Source organism: Charadrius vociferus, unplaced genomic scaffold (assembly GCF_000708025.1).
Source record: "Charadrius vociferus isolate BGI_N301 unplaced genomic scaffold, ASM70802v2 scaffold459, whole genome shotgun sequence".
Classification (NCBI taxonomy): Eukaryota; Metazoa; Chordata; class Aves; order Charadriiformes; family Charadriidae; genus Charadrius; species Charadrius vociferus.
The window spans coordinates 125173-150907 of NW_009650249.1; the positions used below are offsets into that span (position 1 = coordinate 125173).

The window sequence follows — 25735 nt, forward strand, 5'->3', positions numbered from 1 at the left end:
GGGGGGGGACACTCTCACATCACTCAGTTAGGCGAGTTCAGGGAAGGATCTGAAATGTGCCAGCAGCCACGCAGCAGCTCGATCCTCCTCCCCCAGGACAGGTGAGACAGCAGGAAGAGCAAAAATGAGAAAACCCATAGGCTGAAATAAAGACGGTTTACTAAGTGAAGGGAAGAGAGGGAAGAAAAACCCCACAAGTGCTGCAAAGGCACTCACCACCTCCCACAAGCAGGCCAATGCCTGGCCAGTCTCCAAGTAATAGCCACCTTGGAAGTCAAACCGTCTCTCCCCCTGCCTTTCTTCTTCCTGTACGTCATTTTTTACTGTTGAGTATAATATTATACGGCGTGGGATATCCTGTCAGTCAGCTCAGGAGAGCTGTCCCAGCTGTGTTGCCTCTTGTCCACCCCCAGCCTCCTTGCTGGGGAAGAGAGAAGAAGCCTTGACACTCTTCAGCAGTAGCCAAAACACCAGTGTGTTATCAACACTGCTTTGGCCACAAATGCAAAGCATGCCACCATGCAGACTACTATGAAAAAATTAACTCCATCCCAGCCTGACTCAGCAGAGCTGGGGAAAACACTGCTGGGAGGGCAGGAAGCAATGCTGACACTCTTGTGAGCTGTGGGACCACTGAAGCAGTATGTGAGCGCTGTACCCCCCAACCTCCCATGCTCCATTCAGAGGAAGAATGTATTTTGAAGTGACAAAGCTTTTCCTTTGGGAAGGGATAAATATACTGCAACAAGATAAGGCAGTGTATGGAATGAGGACTTCTAGCCTTTAAAAATGTTAAAGTGGTGATTTCCCTACTGAAAATGAAATAGCTCCTCGTTTATGCAGCCACATCATAGATATGTTTTCTTGTGAAGTTGCATGGTTTGCACAGGAGGATCCGGTGTTTAGTTTCAAACACTGCGTAGTCGTTATTGTGGTGCATTAAGTCATATCCTGTGGAAAAATGAGTTTGTGTGATCTTTTTATAGTAACTATATTGGAAATAAATTGATAAGTAGACAACTCAGTTTCTGGTTATCACATAATAACTATGCTTCAGTTTTATATTTGGAACTTGGTGGAAAACAGGAATTTAGGAATATTTGTTATTTTGTGGGTTGTTTGGTTTTGTTTTTTTAAACTCTGTGCTGGCCCACAGGATGATGTTATGTGCTACTTTTAAATCTTAGTTATCTCCTTAAAAATATTGTATGTAGACTTTAAGGTGTTTGTTTTTTTTAATTTTTCAGAGACGGGTGTATAGAACAACAACACATGTACCACAGGAATTAGGACAGATCATGGATTCAGAAACGTTTGAAAAATCTCGTCTGTATCAGCTGGACAAAAGCACTTTCAGCTTTTGGTCAGGCCTGTATTCAGAGGTTGAGGGCACTGTAAGTATCTGAGTTGCTCTAACATTCATATGACACTTTTCACATACATTTAAGTATGTGAAATACCTTGATTCTTAGTGATCCTGTGCAGCTGCAGTGTTGGCATTCTGGTGTCTTATGTCAAACACTGAAATCTGGAAGGCCTAGGATTCTGTTTCTTGTTTGTAGCTGTATTTGCCATATAAAAAGAAGGAATTATTCAGACAGCACATATTTTTTCTATGCACTGCTGAGTCATACTGCACAACTACAACATATATTGTGTTATGTTTTAGTGGCACAGCTGACCTATTATGGTTTCCACTGGCAAATAATTAAGCAATGTTAGAATTATTTTAAGATGTTACAAATACAGACCTTTTTCTGTGTTTGGAGGGATGCAACTACTTTAATTTTTAGATAAAATTTAAGTATAAGGTAGAAAGAAAAGCCTGTGAGAAGAGTACCAATAGATACTTCCTAAGTTTCCTAAGAACAGTTGTGCTGGGCAAATAATGTTCGCATATGTGAAAAAACAGAGCCATTGAGTTGGAACAAAGTATTTACACGTGTGGTATACAGTCTTAAGAGAAACCTTTTCTGACTTACTGCTGAAATGCAGTACTCGTCATTAGCACAACTGGGTCAAAAAGGAATCCTGAAATGCCTGGTATTGAAAAATATAATTAGAGTATGATAATGAACAATGAACACAGGAAGTAAAAAGGTCAATTATAAAAGATAATGAAAGTAGTATTATAAAATAGCGTAAGTCATATAACTGTATAACCATGATGCTAAATTAGTACTTAAGAATTGTGACCCCTCTTAACTTTTGCATTTCTTGATCTCTTGTGCAGCCTAACCTGTACATTGTTTCATTTTGTATGAATTGTAAAAATGTTGTTATACATGTGTTAGTATAGCTGTTATATTCTTCTTGTTGGGTTTTTTGGTACGCTGAGTAGAACTCAGGACAAATTTTGTGTGAATTTGAAAAGCATCCATGTTTTTGACTAACTTTAGAGGCAATATTTCATTTGAAAAATGAAGCTATCCTCCAGCAGTGGATTAGTGGACAGGGTGAGATGGTACCACCTAGCAAGTGCAACAAGTCAAAAGGTTCTGAAGCTTTATCTTGATTTCAAGAGCTTTAGCCAACACAGCTTCCCCTGTTGTTTTTAAGGAAAATATATAGAACTTGAATGAGCCTCTTTTGCCACTGAATTTAGGGCCCTGCTAAACAAAGAGCCATATCAGTAGTCTGTGCTTATGTTTACCCAGGCCTGCTGTTTTTATGGTCCCCCACAACATACTAGCTGCTAAATTGGAGAGAGATGGGCTTGACAGATGGACTGTTAGATGGATAAAGAACTGGCTAGATGGCTGAGTCCAGAGAGTTAGAGCCAATGGCTCAATGTCCAAGTGGAAACCAATGGTGTCCCTCAACAGTCAACACTTGGACGAATACTATTTAATATCTTCATCAACAACATAGACAGTGCAACTGAGTGCATCCTTAGCAAGTTTGCAGATGACCCCAAGCTCAGTGGTACGGTTGTTACGCAAGAGGAAAGGGATGCCATCCAGGGTGATCTTGACAGCATTGAGGAGTAGGCCCATGCAAACCTCATGAAGTCCAACAGGGCCAAGTGCAAGGTCCTGCACATGGATCAGGGCAATCCCCAGCATCAATACAGGCTGGGGGATGAATGGATTGAGAGCAGCCCTGCAGAGAAAGACTTGGTACTGGTGAATGAAAAATTGGACATAAGCCAGCAATTTGTGCTTGCAGCCCAGAAAGCCAACCGCATCCTGGGCTGCATCCAGAGCAGTGTGGCCAGCAGGTCGAGGGAGGTGATTCTGTCCCTCTATTCTGCTCTGGTGAGACCCCACCTGCAGTACTGCGTCCAGCTCTGAGGTCTTCAGTGCAAGAAAGGCATGGACCTGTTGGAGTGGGTCCAGAGGAGGGCCACAAAAATGGTCAGAGGGCTGGAGTACCTCTCCTATGAAGAAAGACTGAGAGAGTTGGGGCTTTTCAGCCTGGAGAAGAGAAGGCTCTGGGGAGACCTTCTTATGGCCATTCAAGACTTAAAGGAGGCTTATAAAAAAGATGGAGACAGACGGTTTACCAAGGTCTGTAGTGACAGGACAAGGGGCAGCTGTTTCAAACTGAAAGAGGGTAGGTTTAGCTTGGATAAAAGGAAGACATTTTTTATGATGCCCATGGGAGGGGGGTTGGACCAGATGATCTTTCAAGGTTCCTTCTGACTGAAACCATTCTATGATTGGGCCTGATTAGGAAAAGCACATCCTTTGCTTTCTCTCATGACCTTTTCTTTCTTTTCTGTCCCTGTTATTGTAATAACAGGTCTGCAATGATTTTGGCAGCTGATGGATCTGTTAAAGAAATTACTGCATCCAGCTGTCTTCCACAACTGAGCCACAAAACTCACACTATGCTGGTCCTTCCTAAGCAGCAGTCAAAACCAGTTACTACATCAAGCATCTTAGCTTATATGTTGTTCCACTGTTTCAGCTGTGATAGCGATAAGCAGCTGGGAAACAATTGTGTCTCAAACTGCTGCTGCTGTTTTCAAATTGATTGCGGTACTCAACTTTTTTTTGTTGCAGTGATACTGGTGAACAAAAGCCAAAAGAAAAAAACATGGAATATGACTTGAAGCTCCCAGTTAATTAATCGAGCAATGGCCCAAATAAGCAGGTCTCAGAGTAGTCAGCTGAGATACTGTATGCCCATATTCCACTAGTATCATCAGTCGTTTTGATCTCCTGAACAAGAAGTTAGTGTTCCTACATGAGCTTCATGGGTTGTGGTCTTGGGATTCTGTATCCTAGAAATTCTTGAGTGTGGGATTGGGAGTGAGCTGTCCCAAGAGTACTGCTAATGGGCCTGCAGGCTATTAGATGTCCAAGCTTTGCCTGCATTCGCAGATTTGCTACAGAGGTTGCAGAGCTTTGTGGAAGCAAGGTAACACTTACAAGTCCAGTGGCTCCTACATCTCATTTCTTCTTTATGGCTCGATTAGTATAAGTTTTGCTTAGCTAAACCTAAATAATCTACAACCATATAGTATCCCTGGTATCCAGTCATCCCTGCAGCTGGGTATCTTCATCGAGCTCTGTAGATTGATTTACATTACTTCTCATGGTGCTAGGCATTGGCTGGGCACTTCCTTCTTTGCAACATTGCCATGGACTTTTCAAAGACTCCATGTTTGTAGAGTCCTTAATAAATTTTTTGTTAAAGTCACAAAATTTGTTTGTGGTTGAACACTCAGGTCCCATTTGGAATGATGTAAGGGAAGTATATCATAGCCAGCTGTCAGCTTCGGAAGATTACCACAGCTAGTCTGCTCTGCTGCCCTTGTGTTTAGAATTCCTGTCCTTTAAAATTGTGTTCCTTGTTAACACCCTTGTTATCTTCCCCTCTCCCTAGGAAAGCACATACTCAGGTTTCTCTGATTATTTTGTTCCTGCAAAAGGAAAATGACACTTGAATGGAAATTCTGCCCCCCACCCCCCAAATCCATTTTCATCCCAGGACAAGATGTTTTCTTGGAAAATTGAGAGTTGGGAAACATCCTTATGGTACCTTTTTTTTTTTGGTATGTTTTAAGATCAGAAAAAAAAAATGTAGGTAATAGCACTTTCCCAACTGCACTAACTGCTCGAAAAAAATAGGTGCTTTTGGAGGCATATAAAGCCACTTCTGGTCAGTAATGTCAACTATACACTGAGAAGATAATACAAGCTTAGAATAAAGTTCAGAGCTGAATTAGTTGTCAGCTGGAGCAATTTGAGTGATAAAGTAGTTATTACCTTTGGAGTGGTCCAAACGGTAGGGATAGAGAACTAGGGTGATTATTTTTTGAGGTAATGGCTTGTGAAACATTGGGAACTTCCAGCTGTGTACCATGGATTTAAGAGAGACATTGAGTATCCAGCTTACTGTAATCTTGTGTCTGCTGCTGCTACCACGTCTAGACTTGATATTCATCTTAGATTTTGAGAACTTGTTCTCAATTTTACTGAATTCTGCTGGTTTCGCTTTGGACTTTCGAGCTTGCATTTCAAAAAGAAAAAAAGACAACCCTGCCTGCTTGGTCCACTTAATGTGATCAACCTAATTTAAAAAAAAAAAAAGGACATAATGTACAAACGTTGTCCTGCATACCCTTACACTGTCATGGCTGCTTTCCTATTGGGGAAAATACCTCTGGTCTGAAGGCTGCAGCAATAGTGTGGTTGTAACTGTACGTTCCCCATTCCCAAGGAGGGTTGTTGTATGAGGATCAACATGGTTTAGTGCCGGGTCCTGTACTTGGGTCACAACCACCCCATCAATGCTACAGGCTTGGGGAAGAGTGGCTGGAAAGCTGCCTGGCAGAGAAGGACCTGGGGTTGCTGGTGGACAGCTGGCTGAATATGAGCCAGCAGTGTGCCCAGGTGGCCATGAAGACCAGTGGCATCCTGGCCTGTGTCAGGAATAGTGTGGTGAGCAGGACTGGGGCAGTGATAGTCCCCTTGTACTCGGCACTGATAAGGGTCTACCTCAAGTACTGTGTTCAGTTTTGGGCCCCTCACTACAAGACAGACATTGAGCTGCTGGAGTGTGTCCAGAGAAGGGCAACGGAGCTGGTGAGGGGTCTGGAGCACAAGTGTTATGAGGAACAGCTGAGGGACCTGGGGGTGTTCAGCCTGGAGAAAAGGCGGCTGAGGGGAGACCTTATTGCGCTCTACAGCTCCCTGAAAGGAGGGTGTAGCGAGTCGGGGTCAGTATCTTCTCCCAAGTAATGGGTGACCAGACAAGAGGAAACGGCCTCAAGTTGCACCAGAGGAGGTTTAGGATGGATATTAGGGAAAATTTCTTCAGAGAAAGGGTTGTCAAGCATTGGAACAGGCTGCCCAGGGCAGTGGTTGAATTACCATCCCTGGAGCTGGTTAGAAGATGTGTAGACATAATGCTTAGGGACATGGTTTAGTGGTGGACTTGGCAGTGTTAGGTTAACGTTTGGACTCAGTGATCTTAAGGGTCTTTTCTAACCTAAATGATTCTGCGATTCTGTTGTACAATCAAGCTGATACCCCTGATGTGTAGGGTACATGCAGCTGCTTCTCTACATGTATGTGATGATGAATTCCTGCTCCTTTCTGTGATGTTGAGCTGTGTCTTTCTGTTTCTCCAAGTTTTTCCTGCAATTGTCAGATTCCAGCAGAGCTAAAGTGAGGTAGCCTCTACTGTCTAGGTTTGCCACTTCCTTAGAGCGTAAACTGCATCCTTTACTGGCTTTGGGAACTGACTGAACTTGAAAGAGGCTGTTGTGGCCAAAGTTGATGAAATTGGATGACAGTTTTGCAACATTTTGCTTTGAGTAGGTGAAAGTATGAGTCATTAACCTAGCAAGTTAATTGACGGGGAGTTGCTGTGTTAGAATTACTAGTATGCTTTTATTTATTTCAGCCATTAATTATGTGGGTTTCCTTTTAACTAATAAGTAGTATCATTATCATGCTAATAGCTGTCTTTGTTCATGGATTGGTACTTCTGAGATTTCCAGCTCTGAAACTTAGAGGTAGCCTGCAAAACAGAAACAAGCTTGCTTTGGCACTTTCCATCTCCTGCTGACACTCAAAATGCACTCCAATAGTCAGGTTATAAGAGTAAGCCTTTTAAAAATAAATAAGGAAATAAAAACCTCTTACTGTCCATTCTGGAAGGCTGCCTACTTGAAAACTGATCTTTATATATATAGTGATGCATCACTTGCTAAGAAAGTAAACGTGAAACATTTGGAAGTCAAGCTGTTCAACAGACGCTACCAGCCCCTGCCTTGAACTACAGTTAGCACTTGCTTCAGTATCTTTGTCTCAAACATTTCTTTGATGATGGTGTGTCCCGAGTAGTCCACTCACTGTTCCTTGGCAACCTGTATGGCAGGAGGCATTTTGAGGCAGGCACAAGGAGGAGAGCATGACACTTCCTTAAAATGCTCGGAGCAGCACTAATACTGAAAGTGAAATTACGCCCTTATTCTGAATGCCTTTCTCTTGGTAGGGAATGCAGTGCTAGTATTTCTCGCGGTGGAGGGGAAAGCTTCACCTGATTTCTGCTTCTGTAAAGCAAAAATGAATCCCTGCCAAATGTTCCAGGCTTTCTTTATGCACTGCTAAGATCAGAGGGAGACACACAGCCTAATTATAAAACTTTTCTCATTCACCCTTAAAAGGTCCTTATCATGCTGAAGTGTTAGTGGAATAAGATGACAATCTGTTTCATTGCCTCTGTGGTATGTATTTTTGTTTTCAAGATGATTCTGCTCTATGGAGGAATTCCTTTTCTCTGGAATCTGTCTGGTCAGATCTCTGGTCGTGCTGGGTTTGGACCAGAATATGAGGTAAGCAGTCTTTAAATTTTAGTGAAAACGTTTGGTCCATGAACTATACTGTTATAATAATTTTTACTTTTAAGCTTGCATTTACTTAAAGTGAGATTTAGCTACAGGTACAATATAGTAAAAAAGCAGATATTTTCTAGTGAACACAATGACTGGGCGAGTCTGAGAACTGATAACAGTATGTGACTTAAATTAGCTTACTAATTCAAATAGCCTTGTATGTTAAAAATGTACAAATCTCAAAGCTACTTGAGTCAAACAAGGTGGTGGGTTGGGGTTTTGTGGGCTTTTTGTTTGGATGTTGTCTTTTTACTAATCCTAGATGTCATCTTGCTGCACAGTAAAAGGGTAAGAAATTTGAAGCTACTGCTTATGTTGTCGTTGTGCTGTGGATGAGGCATCTATCCAAATTCTTGTCCCAAATCCTTAGTTTTTGTTTAAATTTGTTTCATGAGTATATTTTTTATTTTTCTTTCTTTAACATATAAGGTATTCCAGCGATCAGTAATCTAATCATCACAAGCGTGTTATTTCTGTGAATTTATCTAGCTTCATCTTCTAACCACTGACATAAAATCCATTTCTAACTCTTGGAATATTAATGTTAGTACAGGTCAGTAAATATTAGATTTTTATTAATTATTTTTTTTTTTTTAGATTGTCCAGTCATTGATATTTCTGCTGCTTGCAACACTCTTCAGTGCAGTGACTGGTCTGCCATGGAGTTTATATAACACATTTGTCATAGAAGAGAAACATGGCTTCAATCAACAGGTATTGTCGATAACACTTATACTGACCTAATGTCTTCAGTAGGTTTGGTTGGTTAGATGGACTGGTATGCCCATATCTGTGCCAAAGATCATTAGTTTTAGGAATATTTCTACTTGCACTCTATAAAAATAAGAGCAATGACAGTTTGTGACTGTTGCAGAAGTACCCATGCCGCACCAGAATGTCTCTGCGTGAGCCCGTGCCTCTGAGTAAAGAGAAGTGTGTATTCTAGCAGTGGAACAAAGAACGCCTCAGCTGTTCATTTCTGGATAGACTATTCTTTGCCCTTCATATGCCCTTCCTGAGAAGTCATGATCACTGCTTGACAGGGACAGTTCTGATTCCTGGACACTGAACAGATGAAACAAACCTGAGAAATTACTTTCCTCCTTGTTTTGTTTCTCTTATTGATTTCTTGTATTAGCCTTTAGTAAATTAGAGAATTCAGCTTCTCATTTGTACTTCTGTTAGGTACTCCATACCAGCCCTGGCTTTCTTAATTTCCCTCACCACTTTCCCTTAGTTTAACCTGTTTCAGCATCAGTTTCTCCTGGGATCAGATTTTCCTTTTGGGACAGGAACCTCAATTACACATCATTAGCCATTTTGTGCCAGAGCATAAGACTTGCTTTCTGCTTTTGGACCCAGCTAATGTTGTTTACAGTACTTTCTGTTCCAAGTCTACTAGGAGGTAGTTGTTTTGTTGTTGTTTTTTTTTTTTTACAGGCTCATTTTAATAAGGGTAGAGATGCTCTGGTATTTGCCAGTTTCTATGGAGGCAGGAAGACTGAGCTAGACCTAAAGAAGTAGAATCAGTTTGTTTCTCAACTGCTAAATTGATAAATTGATGTTTCTTATTCGTTTTATAAAACAAGTAAGAAAATAAGTGAGAAAAAAAGCTCTAAATGCGATGATCCAGTTTGCACCCTCTCTCAATCATCTTTAAAACAAGTGCGTAGATCCTGATATGTCCTGTATTATTTTGATTCATGTCAATTATTTAGTGGCATACTATTTTCTTTCCAGAAAAGCCCAACAATGAAAATTCTCACTGCACAGTTTTGCCTTGATATCTGTATGTATTCCTGGAATCTGCAAGGCTTTTTTGGTTTCCCCCTGCCCCGGCCCCCAATGTTTGGATACTGTGCCAATGGCGGCTCCTGCTCCAGTCTTACGGAAACAAATCTGAAGATTGTTCTAGTTAAGTCATAAGCTTTGAGCTCGTGACCAACTCAGAACTCTCTTTATACTCTATATAGCTCTCTAGTCTTATAAAAAAACCTTGTGCTTCTACAAACATATGCGTAATTTCTAACAATCACGTTTTTCTCTCACCAGCAATATACTTGTCGTCAGAATGGTGACACACATGGCCATTCATATACTAGGTGATTCTGAGCCATAGTCCTGGGGATCCCTTTCGCTTCTGCAGACTTTACAGTGAGCATACCGGCAGGCTAACATCCTGCTCCTATCAAGGGAGGAAGGAATGTTCCCATGTTTCCAGAGCATAAGTCAAGCAATCTTTCCTTCAGGGAAATACCTGTTTGTTGTATTTTTTTTGTTCTCTGTCTATCACTTCTGTTCTGCAGTCCTCAAAAATTGTAAGGGCTGGCAAAGTCCTAATTCTTGTAGTGTGCTTATGCCCTGGCCTAGCCTAGATATCCTTTTGACATTCAGAATCCTTAAATACGCATCAAAAGCCTTCTTTCACTGTTGTCTCTCATGTAAATCCTGAGTCGTCACATCAAGCCTGCACCTTGGTTGTCTCTCCTACCTTAGTGAGGAGTAAGTTTCATCTTGGTGCCAGATCCGCGAGCTCTTTATGTCCAGGACACAAAAGTCTAAAGACTGTCATTACTGGGACTTGTAAAGCACTAGAATTAGAGCGAACTGGCAGACTAGCTGATAGATGGAGAGCTTGACTTCATCAGGCCTTGATCAGGCACTACCTCTGTGCAGAAGTGGCAGAGGGTGAAATACTGAACTTAGCAGCTTAGGCTTCTGTAAAACTGTCTTGAGAGCTTGCAAAATCCATGTGGTTTTTTTGTATGCGTTAGGGACGGTGAGGAGGGGCCTGAGGGGCCTCTACACATTTTCTCCTTGGAGCTGTGCTCTCTGGGTGCTTCACTGTTGTCAGTGCAAGCATTGTGCCTAATCAAATGATAAACGGAAGACTTGGCACTGACACCCGTGGGTGTTGTTAAGTGCTTGATTGAGCTACCTGCATGATGTGTTTTACAAAGTTTTTTTCCACCGCAGTGGCCTTCCAACTGAAGGCTGAGTCCAGGTGCAATCCAATTTGAGGTACCAAATGTCTTACAAACACAGTCAAATCTTCATCTTTCATTTCAGATTGATGGGCTAGGTCCTTTAGTGAATGAGCCAAATTCACCCCTGGTGCCAGTCCAGACGTCTAGCAATGATTCGCAAATGATCTTCAGATAGACTCTTTCTTCCATGGGAGTAGCTTGCTGAAAATGAGTATTTCTCTTGAAGTCACATCTGCCTTAGAAAGCAGGGAAGAGGTGTGGCAAAGATGAAAGACACCATGCAATTTTATAGCTCTACTCCACCTAGATTGTGGAGCTGGAAGTAAAGAAAAAACTTAAAATGAAAACTTGAGGTAAATGGATTGTAGTTGATGTGTTTCAGAATGCCCAGTGGAAATGGCATGGGCAGCATGCTCCTGTTAAAAGTTCTTCTAGGTTATATTAAGTGACTGTTTCTCCAGCTGTTTACTAAGCTAAAAATTGAAAAAGCTATTTAACAGGCCTTTTTTTTCTGGCTTAGCTGAGGAAATAATAAAGGAGGAACACAATGTTTTATATTTTGTTTTCTCTCTCCTGCCTTGTACCAGTTTAAGAGTCTTGATCAAATGGAAACAATTTTTCCTTTGTCCAGGATGACCCACAGAGATTTTCATGCTTCTCCATGCCATTTTCAGGAAAGGAGCAGTGCTTAGTGTGAATGAGAGCCACAAGTCTTGCTTTTCTAGTTACAGAATTGTTTTGCTGGAAAAGGTAGCCCACACTATCTGGGAATGTAAGGTAGGCAAGGAACATCTGGAGTGCTCCATGTGTGTGGGCATGTGTCTATACAATTGTGTTACTGCTGACAGTAATGGTCGCTTAGCAAGAATATATCACCAGAGGGCTCACTGTGTGACCAGAGTAAATATGTCTACATAAAGAATAGTCTAAAATTGTGCTTTTATGTCTGATTTGTGTTGCCGATCATGGGAGTCGTGGGAGTCTGAAGCATCTATCCTAATTCTTGCCCCAAATCCTTAGTTTTTATTTAAATCTGTTTCATCAGTATTTTTTGACTTTCCAGACGAGTTCTATATCTTTAACATAGTATAGGCTTTTTAATACAAAGTTGTTGGAAAGGATCTTAACATAACCACCACCACCCCCCGCCCCGGCTTCTGTGCGTTGCAGATAGCTGTAAGTACTGAAGTAACAATTCCCGAAAGAGCTAGTTGGGTGTCTAATCATGTTGCAGAGTCACTAGATCAGATTCATTCAGGTAGAGGTTTTTGGAATTTCTATTGCTTCTATTAAAGTTATGCTAATTATAAAACCTGAGATGGCTACATGAGTAGTAACTGCATGTCAGTGGAAGCTTGGAGTAAAATGCCAAATATATATCTAAAAATCTTTAATAAGACTTCTATATATTTCCAGTTAAGACAATCAGCTTGGAGGTTACTGAAGGTTAAGATTAATGGAGGCAACTGTTCAAAGACAAAATATTTTACAGTAGCTATGTTTCTTTAAGAGTTTCCTTTTCTCGAAAAATCTCATAATATCTAGGATCTAGATTGGTAAAGGAATTAAGGGACAGATAAGCTTAAATTTTTCTTTCTTCCTTTAATGAAGGATGTATGTACAACACAAAATAAGGGTTTGGGTCAGATCTTCCTAAGGAAGAGAGCGCACCTGCATGGGCTTGGAGTCTGTGTTAAAAAGCCACAGCTACCAGGAGAGGAGGTGAAAAGTTTCTTCCACCTTTTCAGAACTGACTCCAATTTCCTTATCACGTTGGTATTGCTATTTTGCAATTTGTCTCTGTGCATCCACTGAAAGGATCAGTTCATTAACCACTGTGGCACATCGATAGTTACACTGAAAATATCACTGATATCCTTTCTTTACAGACACTGGGATTTTTTTTTAAGGATGCTATCAAGAAGTTTATCGTGACTCAGTGTATTCTGTTGCCAGTGACATCCCTTCTGCTTTACATTATTAAAATAGGGGGAGACTACTTCTTCATCTATGCCTGGCTCTTCACGTTAGTTGTTTCCTTGGTGAGTATGAGAATATGTTTGGGTTTCTTCCAAATGCTGGGTTACTTGCATGACTTAATGTGCTGAGGTTTAACTGAAAGGAAATGGAGAAAAATCTAAATCTCCTGGGAATTTCAGTGTCTACAAACATGAAAAGTGTGTCTTGCTCTCAGTGCACTTGTTCAGGAATTCATATTAATTGTCCGCATTACTGTGATATTGTATATTTTATCTATTTAATACTGGAGTGTCTTCATCAATTGAAAAATAAATGTTCAAAAAGCTTTAGAATAGATACTAGAAGTACAACACTATGTGGTGATAGGTTTTCCTTTTTCTTAAGTATAGAAAGAGCACAAGGACAACTGCCTGCAGTTTGGCAAGACAAGGCAGAATATGCTTTGGTCAGTAAAGTTTCCATTGGGCTTTTCTTACAGGTTATCAAACACAAATTCTCAATTGCATTGCTTTGCATTGAGTAGCAGTTTTCCATTTCTGGTTCAGATATAGCTGGTTTTATACACTGAATTAATAACTGACATTTTTAGGGCTTATATTAAAAGGATCTTTTTGTATACATCATAAGGATTTAATGTTTTCTACTGTTACTATAAGCTCCGAGGTCTGGGTTTGTTTTTTTCTATTTCAACATAGTGCTTTGCTGTTGTTTTGCTCGATATTATTAACCAGTGCTCACCTGAGGAAGAAATTACAGAAGTACGGTTTTAGATTAAAAGAGCACCTTGACAAGTAAAAGAATTAGTACATTACTGTGATGTAATAAAGCCTGCCACGTTAGCCTAACAATAAATTTTGGTCAATCAGTCCCTGGTTCTTGTGTCAAGTTCAGACTTTCTGGTTGAACCGGAGAGCATCATCAAGAAAATTTTTAGGAATACCTGGGTAGGAAAACCTGATTTTTCTTTCTTATGCTTCTCTGTCATGACTTAAGCAAGTGTTGCTTTTTTTTAATTTTTTTTATTTTCCTTCTCCCCACTGCTTCTAGATTCAGATGGCTTTTATAGCTTTTGTGGACTTCCCATTTGTCAGCTTCCTTTCTAAAGCTCTGGCATTGGCTGGCCACATTTTACAAAAATGTGATCATAATGCTACATGGGAAGCCATTGCAGTTAACTCGGGAAAATCTGATTTTCCACTTATATATCCAATAGCTGCATTGACTTTCTCAGACATGGCAACACAGAAGTAATTGTGGCTCAGTTTAAATCATGACTGCAAAGTCTTTTCATAATCCTATTTCTATGGGATACAGATCTCATTGGAATTGTATTTGTTGCTTACTTGTATTTTTGCTTCATTGATGCCTAACATGTAACTGAAATAAAACCTGTGTGGATTAGTGGATTTCGGTATGGCCACTAATTCTGGCATAGCGCAGTTACCAGCGATGTGTTTCTGAGGAACTCAGTGACAATAGCATGGTAGCAGAAGTGCCCCACTTAGGTGGTAAGTCTAGCTTGCAATTACTGCTTTGAGTTCTTTTCAAGCTTTTCTTTGTTTGTTGGCTTAATTATACATTGTTTCCTGTTGGTTTGTGGTGCCGGCTTCTGCTTTCCGTAGTCCAGGTGTCCTTATCCTCTGACATCTTCCCTTTTTTTTAATCTCTGAATGTATTCTGAAAAATAGTAGTGTTAAGTCTCAAAAATGTCAGTTCACATATATTGAAATGACTGTTACAAAAAGATTTGTGCAGACTCTGATCACTACTTCTTAAAGAATTGTTCTTTTTCTTTCAAGCTTTGATCAGCAATATACTCTTAAATCATAATTCAGCATTTGAGCTACTGCTCTGTCAACCAGAGTGAAACAGTCCATACTTACAGATTATTCTACTGTAGCCTTATTATTTGCAAAAGTGGGGAGATACTAGTTCCTCATGTGATATTCAGTCTATGTTTTAAGTCTTTACGTTTAAAGGCTTTAAAGACTTGCTTTTTCATAGAAGTATTAAGCAGAAATTTTAAAAGAACTGGTAGTCCCAGGACGGAAAGAAGATACAGAATTTTCTGAAATGCCCTGCCCTCATTTGTACACCAAAAGTGAAATTTTTTTTCCTTAGCTTCCTTTATACTCGTCACTGACTGCTTTTATTCTTGCCATCTTTTCTTTAAAATATATAGTGTAAAAAATGTTGTATGATCTCATATGAGAAACTTTCTGAATGTCCAATTTGTAGTCTTTATCAAGCAAGTTTAGTGGAAAGAAGAGATGTAGGAGAGTAGGAACTAATACTAAATTTCAAGGTGAGAACCAGCTGATACCACATTTCTTTCTCTCTCGCTTCCCTATCACTAACTAGTACTTTATTTTTGCTTTGCCTGTTCCTGTACATGTATACGTATATGAGCTGCACATGTATATTTTTTCCTATGATTTTACAGATACTTTAGAAACTGATAAAACAGGGGTTTGCCTATCTTTCACACAACAAAAGCTAGAAAATAAAACATGTCCTGACAGAGCTACAGACTTCTGTACTGACAGATAATGTAGCAAGACCGTGTGACACACACTTTCTTTTTTTTTTCCCCACTTATGGTTTTTTTTTTTTTTTTTTTTAGTGAGGATTAAGTGCTTGCCCAGGCAATTGGTGTTTTTCAGGTGTCTTTTTGAGGCCTTAATGTGTGGGTTTGCACAATCTTTGACATGCAGAATAACCTTAAGAGGTGTTAAGTTTACCCTTTAGAGTTCTGTTTAGGGAAAAAATCCAGTTGTAATCACATTCGATAACTCTGTAATCATAGTTAAAGTTGCATCCTTCTACCAGTCTGTTATGCCTGCTGATGTCAAGGGATTACACAAAGATCAGAGATAAAAACCTGAAGTTAGTCCACATGTACTACATGGTCTGAGACACTTGTCTGGACTGAGACACTTGTCTGGACTGAGACAGCTAGCTGATTTCTGCTCTGTTCCCTTGTACACGTGCTGCAAAATATCTGCAGAGGTTTAAACTCTTGTCTTAACAGTTACAGTAACGAAAATAACTTTTATTTTCTAGTGGTGTTTCATATTGATGCCCTCACTTGCTATGACTTTGGAAAAGTCAGTTTCCCTAGTTATAGACTTCATGGAACTTTTTCTACAGTGCAGATATTTTCAAAAGTCAGGGTACTTGTTTTCAGTGGAAAGAAACCTGTCAAGATAACTTCAAAGTTAATGTTCAAAATGTAATGTCCACTTGCCTCTCATGTCCTGTTCCTTTTTAGCTAACCAGAATTCAAATGTTTTTCCAGTCCTTTTCTTTAAAATAAATAGATAAAAATTACTTTGTGAAGGTTAGGAGTATGAGGGAAGGGAGTTCAGCTTTCCTTCCCATCACAGTGATATTCCAGTCCTGCCTTTCTCATCTGGGCTGCATCTGCTGCCACTTTGAAGAGACGCAAGTGCATTGTAGTGATTTTTGGGACATGGCTGTTAATCGTTGTGGACCAGAAGCATCAGGCAGTTCCTTAGCCCTGCACACAACTGGGAGGAGGGGAAGAAAATGGGGGATATGAAATTTCTTTCCTGTTTTAGACCGTGGCTTTGCGAGTTAGCAGGAATTTGAAGAAGTGGGACTACCTCCTGCTTCAGTCGGCTTTGCTGCTCATTATGAAACGCTTCAGAGCTTTCCAGTATCAGTGAATGGCGTGACAGTGACAGCCTGTCCCTGATAAGACCACTGCTCCCAGCTGTCATAGTGGCTTTGCCTTCTGTGGTTTGATGAACACTCACAGCAAAAGTACTGTTTACACTAATTCTGCTGAGGACTGTAGATGGTAGATTAACCTACTCCCACCCCCATCTCACTGTTGAATTGCTGACAGTCAACAGACTAAGTAGCCTTCACAGATCGGATGACCCACAGAGAGCCTTGCTGTAGATCACACTTTATACAGGACTCTGCTTTATCAAGTGTTTTTTTGAAATTGTGCCCTCTTTGTTACTTACTCATGCTCCACCTTTAGTACTAAACACACATTTGTATGCCTTGTTTTTAATTTCTGTATGTGTTTGCAGGTGCTTGTTACAATCTATGCAGACTATATTGCACCTTTGTTTGATAAATTCATTCCGCTTCCTGAAGGAGAGCTCAAGCAACAAATTGAAACAATGGCAAAGAGCATTGACTTCCCATTGACTAAGGTTTATGTTGTTGAAGGTGAGATTTTTTTAATAAAAAGACTTTGTAATTTTGAATTTGTGGATTTTTAGCTTTGATTGTGTAGATTTTTAGCTGTAGTAGGGCAGTTGCTTATATTCCTCGGCTATTGTAATACTTGTCAATGTCTGTACCGTTTTTCTTTTTTTGCCTTGCGGTCAGAAAAGTGAAGCTGAATGTACAGCATTAACTCTGTAATAACATGTGCAACCAAGTCCTTTAATTTCAGGGTTCCTTCTGTAACAGGCAGACCACAAAGGTTCCTTTCTCTACCAACACTTAGCGGGGGATGAAGTTTTTTATGATGCACAGATGAAAGGGAACGTTGCTACCCTGTGGCTGTTCAGTTTTCTTCACTGAGAAGGGACTGGATGCTGAGGCTTCAAAGTCTGACCAGCTTCTTCATCTGCTGATCTGTCTTGGTTTGGTGCTGAAGGTTACCGTGACCAAACCATGGGTTGGCTTACAGTGGAACAATTGCTATTTTGTGTCCTAAGGAGTTGATGCAGCTCATGCCCATAGTGAGGGTTGAAGGCAGATGCCTTCAAATTGAAGTATCTTATATTTTGCTGCAGAAAACAGAGCAATACACCTCTTCTCAAATAGAGACCGCTTTCAGTCCTGATGTTGCAACAGCTCCTGTCCATAGGCAAAAATAGGCAAAGTTAACAGCTGCTTTGATCTAGACAGCTTTTTAATCAACTGAAACAGTCCATGTGCCGTAGAAAGAGATGAGTTTCTTGGTCCCAAGTATATTGATAGCAGAAACAGTCCACGATACACCTGATCTAGATAAAAGTAGCTGTAAAACATTGCCTATTTCAAACAAAAATAATTCTGAGGGACTGCCTGATACCTAAAGTCCATCTCTTCATCTTCTCCTTATCTGTTTCGAATCATCTTTGCTGACACATTGAAAGAATTCTAAACATATTCATCACAGATCCTTTGCCAGAAGGGTAGCACATGTTCTATGCAGAATGCTCTTTCCACTCTGAACTTGAAATTGCAGTAGAAATTGCTTTTCTTCTGGGTATTGGATCTTCACAAGATTGCTCTTACAGCTTTTGTGATTTTAGTGATTACATGTTACAGATGAAAAAAATTATTTCCATGTTGGAGTCAGTAAATGAAATCATCATTGCTTAGATTATTTTAAAATATGCTTCAACCTGCAAACTCATTTGCTTGAGTTTGTCTACTATTCATTTGGGAACTTTGAGAATGCCTATGGAAGAATCTGTTCTGTGTAGTATTGCACAGTCTTCAGTGCATGGGATTATTCAGATCATGGTCTTTAATGTAAATTTTCTCCATCAGGTTCTAAACGTTCTTCTCATAGCAATGCTTATTTTTATGGATTCTTCAAGAATAAGCGGATAGTACTCTTTGACACCCTCCTGGAAGATTATTCTGCATTGAACAAAGAGCCAGCAGAAGGAGAAGATGGTGAGAATGAAGAGACAAAGTCTAAAACAAAAGTGAGTTCATCTTTGTTTTTCATCATGTTATTTACATTAACTTCTTGGTGCGATATTCCCTTGTGTTTTCTGAATGTATTTTGAAGGTCCTGAGTGAGGTGCTAAAATCCAAAACCTAATGATTTCAACACCAAAGTATCCCTGAGCTGCTAATTGGAATTTCTGGGGCTGTGTGAGTGGTGCAGAAAGCACCAAAGAGACCGTAGAAATCCACAGGGGCTTTAGCTGAACATTGGTTCCCTGCATTTAAAAAATAGGTCTTCCTTGTAATTGTTTGAAAAAGGGACCTGTTCAGGTTTTTGGCTTGTGTTCCTTCTCTTGGGATTGCCATGCTGAAGCTTCCCTTTCAAGGAAATGCTTTTGACTATCAGTGTGTCGTTTGTGTGCCTGTTACTACACACAAGAATTTTGGTGCAAGAAGTGTGCACCTGTGTGCACACACATGTGGATTCCACACATGCATCCTCCCCTGCACTGGTCAAGAACAGGATGAGGGCCTTTCATTGGCCTTTCCATTGATGTGCACACCAAGAGTCTGCTGTAACAGCTTTTGTGGTATCAGGAGAGTGTAGGGATAGTTAAAACTGATGGAATACTTTCTGAAGAGCCTGAAGGAGTAATTCTGAGAAGAAAGAATTGCCTCGTGCGGCCTAGGGTTAGGCCAACATACAGATTGTTGTTCAGTCTAGCTTCTGTTTCTTGTAACCGTGTGGTGGTGGAATTCTCTTCAGGATTTTGGTATGGCATACTGCCGAAGTGGGTGATGAGATTTTGAGCTCACCTGCCCCAGTCATAATGAGAATCATTTGTTCTATTTCAACAGGTTCTTCAGCTATGTTCTCAGTCCACAAGTTCATATGCTCGCTTCTGACTTGCTAATGTACCTTTGAAGGTACAGATGTCCATCTTTCCTACTGATAACTTTAAGGCATGTCATAGAATTCGTTGCAGAGGATAGGGATGTTGTCATTCTTTTTTAAAGGAACAACAGTAGTGCCTTGGGAGAGAGGCTGCAAGTTGAGTGTTGAAGGAAGTAGGGAGAAGGCTCTCAATTCTCTTTTGACAGTCTGTGACTCTGAATGCTTCCAGTGTACTGCCTTTTCTTGAATAAAGAAACAGGATGAGATCAAGGGATGGTAGGATATAGTTTGGAAGTCAAATCTCCCACCGTTCTTCCAGGTTTGCATAGGCATGTCTTGGTACATAGAAATAAGAGAACACCACCTCATGGTAGAAATCTTGTTGAACTTTGAAGTTTATTTTTTGTAAGTATCTTCTTGAAAAAGGCTCAGTAAGAAATTATACGTGTGTATCTGCTGGTAGAAGGTCCCTGATCTAGGGACACAAGTGACTTAGGAAAAAACAAACTAGAGAGTAAGAAATTTATTCAGTTGTGTTCAGTCATACCTGATGTTACTTGTGCTTTGTTATTCCTGCAGAATAAGAAACAAGGATGTAAAAACGAAGAAGTTCTGGCTGTACTGGGTCATGAATTGGGTCACTGGAAACTAGGTCACACTGTCAAAAATATTATCATCAGCCAGGTAAGTTAGGATAAACTGGTGGTTTTCCTACAGCATTCTGTAATTATTGCTGTTTCCAAATGCCTGCTTCTAGATTTGTAAGTGTACATTCACACAATATATTCTGCTCTGCAACAGAAAGTTGGTTTGTTTTGTTTTTTTTTCTTTGCTGTATCTACAGTGAACATGCAGTAGCCTTTCTGTCCACTTCTTGTTCCATCTGGTTGGTAGAAAGCATCTAAGAAAGCACGTTTGCTGCTATTTTAATTAATCTCAGCAGCCTTCTGAAGTTGGGACACATTTTTCTTGCTCTGTAACACTTCTTCCTTGTCTGAATCTCAGGGCCTTCTCTGAAGGTCTGTTTCTGTCCCTGTGCTAAGGATAGGATTGGATGTGTCCTGTCTCCCTGCCTGCATTTTTTTAAGTGTTTGCCATTATTTCTGAGATAGCTAGGTGTCTGAGAGTTTCTATTGGTCTTGTTCCTTAGGTTGATAAGGAATGTGATTGAGGATTATGAAATCTGACACCGGAGGGCTTTCTTACTTCTTTATATTGTATTCTTATATCTTGTGCATTGATTATTGGTAAATAACTTTATTGTGCCATTCTTGGCACATGTCCAAATGGGGGTGAACATTGGAGCAATCTCCAGAGCTTGCCCAGCCTTGCCTTTGAAGAAAAGGAGCCTGATGGTCTGTTGACTCATGCATATGCCTGTGGGCATTGCACAATACAAGGGAATTCCTCCCCAAAACCTCCTACTTCAAATTCTTGTGTTTGCAAGGCACAGCTATGTGCCTTCTCTTAAATTACTATTGGCAGTCTACTATATGCTTTGATGTAGATCTATCTTGTTCCAGGTATTGATCACCCTTCTTTTCTCCAAGTTCCCAGCTTTTTTTTTGTTTGTTTCTCTTAGCTGCCCTCCTATGCACCTTCTGTAACTCCATCATGTCTTTCTTGAGACTATGTACCATTCCAGGAGTGCTGTTCTGTTCTTTTTCTGAGGGTATTCACAAGCTTTTCAGGATGTAAACATCACTATCAAGCTCCTGTTTAAGAAACCCTCTATCTTTCCATTTCCACACTGCTTTTTCTTATCCATGCAACTGACGACTTCAGTGAGGTCCTTCTCGCTTTCTGCTCTAAGGCTGTTACCTTCCAACTTCTGACATCAATGTTGACCCTTACTAACTAGCAACTATTATGATGCTTTTGCCACTCTGCTAACTCATGTAACTTTTGCCTTTGGATCCATTTTCTAGATACTATTATTTTGCTGTAATACGTAGATTTTATTTTAACTTCTGGAAATTTTCACAAATTCTTCTGCAGTATCTTCTACATTTTCTGTTGATTGTTTGCTGCCACAGCCATCCCTCTTTTTTTCTGTGCTGTGTGTTTCGATAACAAACAATATTCTGGCACCTTCCACATTACTCTAGAAAGACCAAACAGCCACTTGAATGGATTGAAAAGGTACTAATCACATCTAGAGAAGGTGGTGAGGCATGGTACTGCCTCTTGCCTCTGAAAAGCCAGGCTAACACGGTGCCTGTACACAGTGACGCAGTGGCTTTAGATGGAAGTGTGGATTGTTCCCAGGAATATAAGTATGACACAGCATAGACATATGTTGTTAGGTTTTAAACTTTTTGGAACCTATGCCTAATTCAAAGGAGATGGATTGTACCCTGTACTCCCTCCTCACTTATCTTGTCTTCTTGCCTTTTCATCATCCTTCACTACTTACACCTTTTTTTTTAAGCTCACTGACAGAAAATAATGTTTCTTTATTGCATGCATTTACAGAGAGCAGGTAAAGGCCAGCTATTTCTTCCTCTTTGTATATATTAGTTCTGAAGTGATCTATTTGGGTTTTTTCAGTGGTGTTTCTATGCAAATCTGTAATATGAATAGGACAAGTTTTAGGCTTAGATGCAAAACTCATCTTAATCAAGAATGTTGTTTCCTTTCTCTAGATGAATTCCTTCCTCTGCTTCTTCTTGTTTGCTGTGTTAATTGGTCGAAAAGAACTCTTTGCTGCATTTGGTTTCTATGACACCCAGCCTACCCTGATAGGCTTGATGATTATTTTCCAGTTCATTTTTTCACCTTACAATGAGGTAAATTGTTTTCAAGACATATATGCTGAAGTATCATCCTATTTAAATAATTATTTTATTTTGTCCTGGGGGAAAAGTTTGAAGTTTTGAGGGGCTCTATCTGGTATGTCATTTTCATAAGTAGGCTTAGTGCTCCATGTTTCAGTTGTGTGTTTCAGGTGTGGCCTGAATAAACCTTAATGAGATCATTCTACAGCCACAGTGATGTGTGGGATGTGGGAAGGAAGATACAGTAGAATTTGCTTATACTGTAAAGAACTTTCAGATAGCTGAATTTTAAAATAATTTTAATATCTTTCTCTCCACAGGTTCTCTCATTTTGTTTGACTGTATTAAGTCGACGATTTGAGTTTCAAGCAGATGCATTTGCCAAGGACCTTGGGAAGGCTAAAGACCTATATTCTGCTTTGATCAAGCTAAACAAAGATAATTTAGGATTCCCTGTTTCTGACTGGATCTTTTCAATGTGGCATTACTCCCATCCACCCCTCTTAGAAAGACTTCAGGCGTTGAAAGATGCAAAGCAAGAGTGACAGGAGTCATTGTTGGTTCAGAGACAGTGCTTCCATCTCAGAAGCAAAGTTCAGAGCTGCTTTTTAATTTCTTTTTAAAAATGGATAATGCCAATTAAGTGCAATGTTAACAGCACCACAGATCTGAGAATCCTGAAACAGGAATTAAATTATAAATGACTTTTTTAACAAAAACAAAACTGTGGAACTTAATTTAGGAAAAGTACTGGGTGAGGACACCCCCCCCACACACACACTGGCTTTTATCTCCGTATCATAGTATAGACTTGTGAAGGGAGGAAAACGAAAGTATAGACTTCAAAGCACCTATTTCTTCAGTTTGCATATGCCTTGAACGTTGCTTTAGATCCTTTTCCCATTCTCAGCATTCTGTGAACTTTCCCAGTCTCAACCCTCTTCACAATGAAGAGGGTTTGAGTGACTTGATTTCTTGTATAATAATATTTGTACTCACCAGTCACTGTTCTGTGTTCTAAAAAGCTGAATGCAAGTACAGGCCTCTCTCCTGGATTCTTGTCTTGTCATAACTGAAAATGCTACTTAATAAAACTCCTTTCTCTGAAGTGTGGGAACCAGGATGAATTACAGGTGAGGAAAAGTACCATGGTTTCCTGGTTCTGGCATGGCTTCCTTGAAAATGAGCGCTATTTGGTATTTAGTAGCATTATAGGGATTACGCTCCTCGTCTTCACTGTGCTGCTGAGGGTGTGAAAGGATGTTACAGAGAATCAGAACAGGACACACATGTTAGAGAAAGTTGCTAATTCTCTGTTCTTCTCCCTTTTGCCTGTGAGTGGAATGGTTAACAGCTTTTCCACACCTCATTTCCTCCATTTCTGTTGTCCTTTGCCTAAATTTATTGTGTATACGGAAGTGTCCAGTTGCTCAGACAATGTATCAGAGCCGAACTTTCTTTCTAAGGGCATTTATCCTCCACTCCATGGAGAGTTTTCCATTAATACGAATCCAGCTGAAATAGCAGTGCTGGAATAGTTAGAAAACATTCCTCATAGTTAGTCTGATATAAATAGCCCAAGAACAGTTTGTAGAGGTTGGTGAAGGAAAAAGTGAGTAAATGCAGAAATGGCTTCTGCATTGATTATCTCAGATTTTTCTGATGGAAGGTGGAATTAAATTTACTTTTGTTGAAATAAAGATAAAAGTTAAATGTAAGTTTGTATGTGCCATACAAATGTTTTGGACCAGACTGAATGCACATACTTCATACAAAAATCAGATTTTATATCTGCAGTACAACTCTGTACAAAAAGAGAAATTGTCAAAGCAAATTTTCATTGTTTCAAATGTCAGAGTATTCTCGGAGACTTTACAGTTGGCTTAAATTTGCTTTTCTGATCATAGGGGAAAATGCCTTGTAAGATGATGGGCATGATGATGTCTCAGGTGCAACAAGATACAAAATGTTGCTGGAAGCCCTTTGTATGCCTTATTCTAATTGTGTTTATAGCCTAGCGAATATGAAGCTAAACTATAGATATGGACTTAGGAGACAGTTTTACAAATATGGGGAGCCTATATTTGTCATGTTAACTGCATTTAATAAATGGCCCTTAAAAATAAAAGGATGAACTTGAACCTGTCAATTCAGAAGAGTAAATAAATGTGTCAAGTTTTGAATTTGAGATGTTGGTTGGTGTAAACCTATGGAAAACATGTTAAACATGCTCTGAGAAAACCATTTGTCTCTCGCCCACTAGGTAAAACTTATACTCAATTAATTTTGTGGCTATTTCAGAAATTTGGCTAAACACAAAAAGAGAGTGAAGTGGGATAATGAAAGGAATGCTGACTCCTATGGAAGCCTGAAATACTTGAAATACTTAGGCTTACAGGCAAAGATGTGCTGGCAATTGCCTGTTGCTTCCTTTTCTTCCCTGTCACTGTTTGGAGTTGATCTCTGAAGTGATCCCAGCTGGATTTTGTCATCTTACTCCTCTGAACAAGGGTTCAGAGTTGGTTTCAGTTACTTCTCAGCAATGGCATTGTTTGTCAGTGTGTGCTGTTGACCTTCTGTCTGTCCATACTACTGCGCAGACATCTGGAATGCGTCAGCTACACATTGCAGATCACCTACAGCCCCTAGTTGCTTCCCGTGTTCCTGAGAATGGTTGAAATCACACCTAAATCTTTCTGTGCAGCTGCTGTCTTCCCAGGTATCTAAATCCTCCCACAGGGTCTACACAGCCACATGACCAGCCCATACAAACCAGCTTGATGACAACGTATGTCTTATTAGGATCAGCCACACACCCCTTCTGATTAACGGCTGGTTTTGAGGGGAGAGGCAAGAAAAGTGGGGTTTTGTTTTCTGTTACCTTTAGCTAATAATGCTCAAATATTCAAGGGACGAGACACCCAGAGCAGAACATCTCTGGCAGTACACTCCACACAGAGCTGGTGGGCACTGATAAGCAGCGTGTCCCCAGTTTCTGGTGGTGTAAGTAGAAGCTTGAGAGAGGCAGGGTGAGGAAAAGTCCAGCCCAGACCTTGGAAGGAGACAGGAGGTGGTCTAGGACTGAAATGCTTTATGGGAATAGGCACAAAATGTCTCCGTTTTAGCAGTCTTGGCACATTTTGAGGGACTCCATGAGTTGTGCTGTTGACACACGTTTCCATGCAGGACTGCTGTGCCCACAGGGCTTCTCCCTTTTCCAAGGTCACCAACAGGTCCTACCAGTTTGTATCTGGATTAGATGTGTAGGCAGGGACACTGGAAGAGTGCATAGGTAAAGCTGTCTGTTGGTGTGAAAGTGAACTGACAGGCATTGATTCAGCTTGCTGAAGTGATCTAATGGAGCTCCCTGGGAGGCTTGCACGACACACACAGACCTGATGATGAGCTCTGCGAGGCCAGGCCTGAGATAAAAATGATTTGTGAACTCAAGGCAACCATTACGTCTGTAGGCACAGTGGAGGCTACAGCACGTGGGCACCGCCGGCAGCGAGACCCAGACGTGGTTCTCGTGGCCTCCACCTGTGTGGTCCTGCCCGACCCCGCAGTGCGGCGCTGAGACGGTCTCACAGCT

The 25735-nt window shown here is 40.3% G+C and overlaps 1 protein-coding gene across 1 annotated transcript in view; it reads left to right on the top strand.

The window, feature by feature from the left end:
- ZMPSTE24 (zinc metallopeptidase STE24) overlaps positions 1–23273 on the top strand; it is a 33957-nt gene extending 10684 nt beyond the window's left edge. The window contains exons 2-10 of the mRNA XM_009893010.1: positions 1248–1394; positions 7706–7792; positions 8450–8566; positions 12729–12881; positions 16884–17025; positions 18346–18506; positions 19946–20050; positions 22012–22155; positions 22464–23273. Of these exons, the coding sequence (XP_009891312.1) occupies positions 1248–1394; positions 7706–7792; positions 8450–8566; positions 12729–12881; positions 16884–17025; positions 18346–18506; positions 19946–20050; positions 22012–22155; positions 22464–22688 (1281 nt within the window). The 3' untranslated portion in view covers positions 22689–23273. The remainder of the gene's footprint in view (positions 1–1247; positions 1395–7705; positions 7793–8449; positions 8567–12728; positions 12882–16883; positions 17026–18345; positions 18507–19945; positions 20051–22011; positions 22156–22463) is intronic.
- Positions 23274–25735: the final 2462 nt, after the last annotated feature.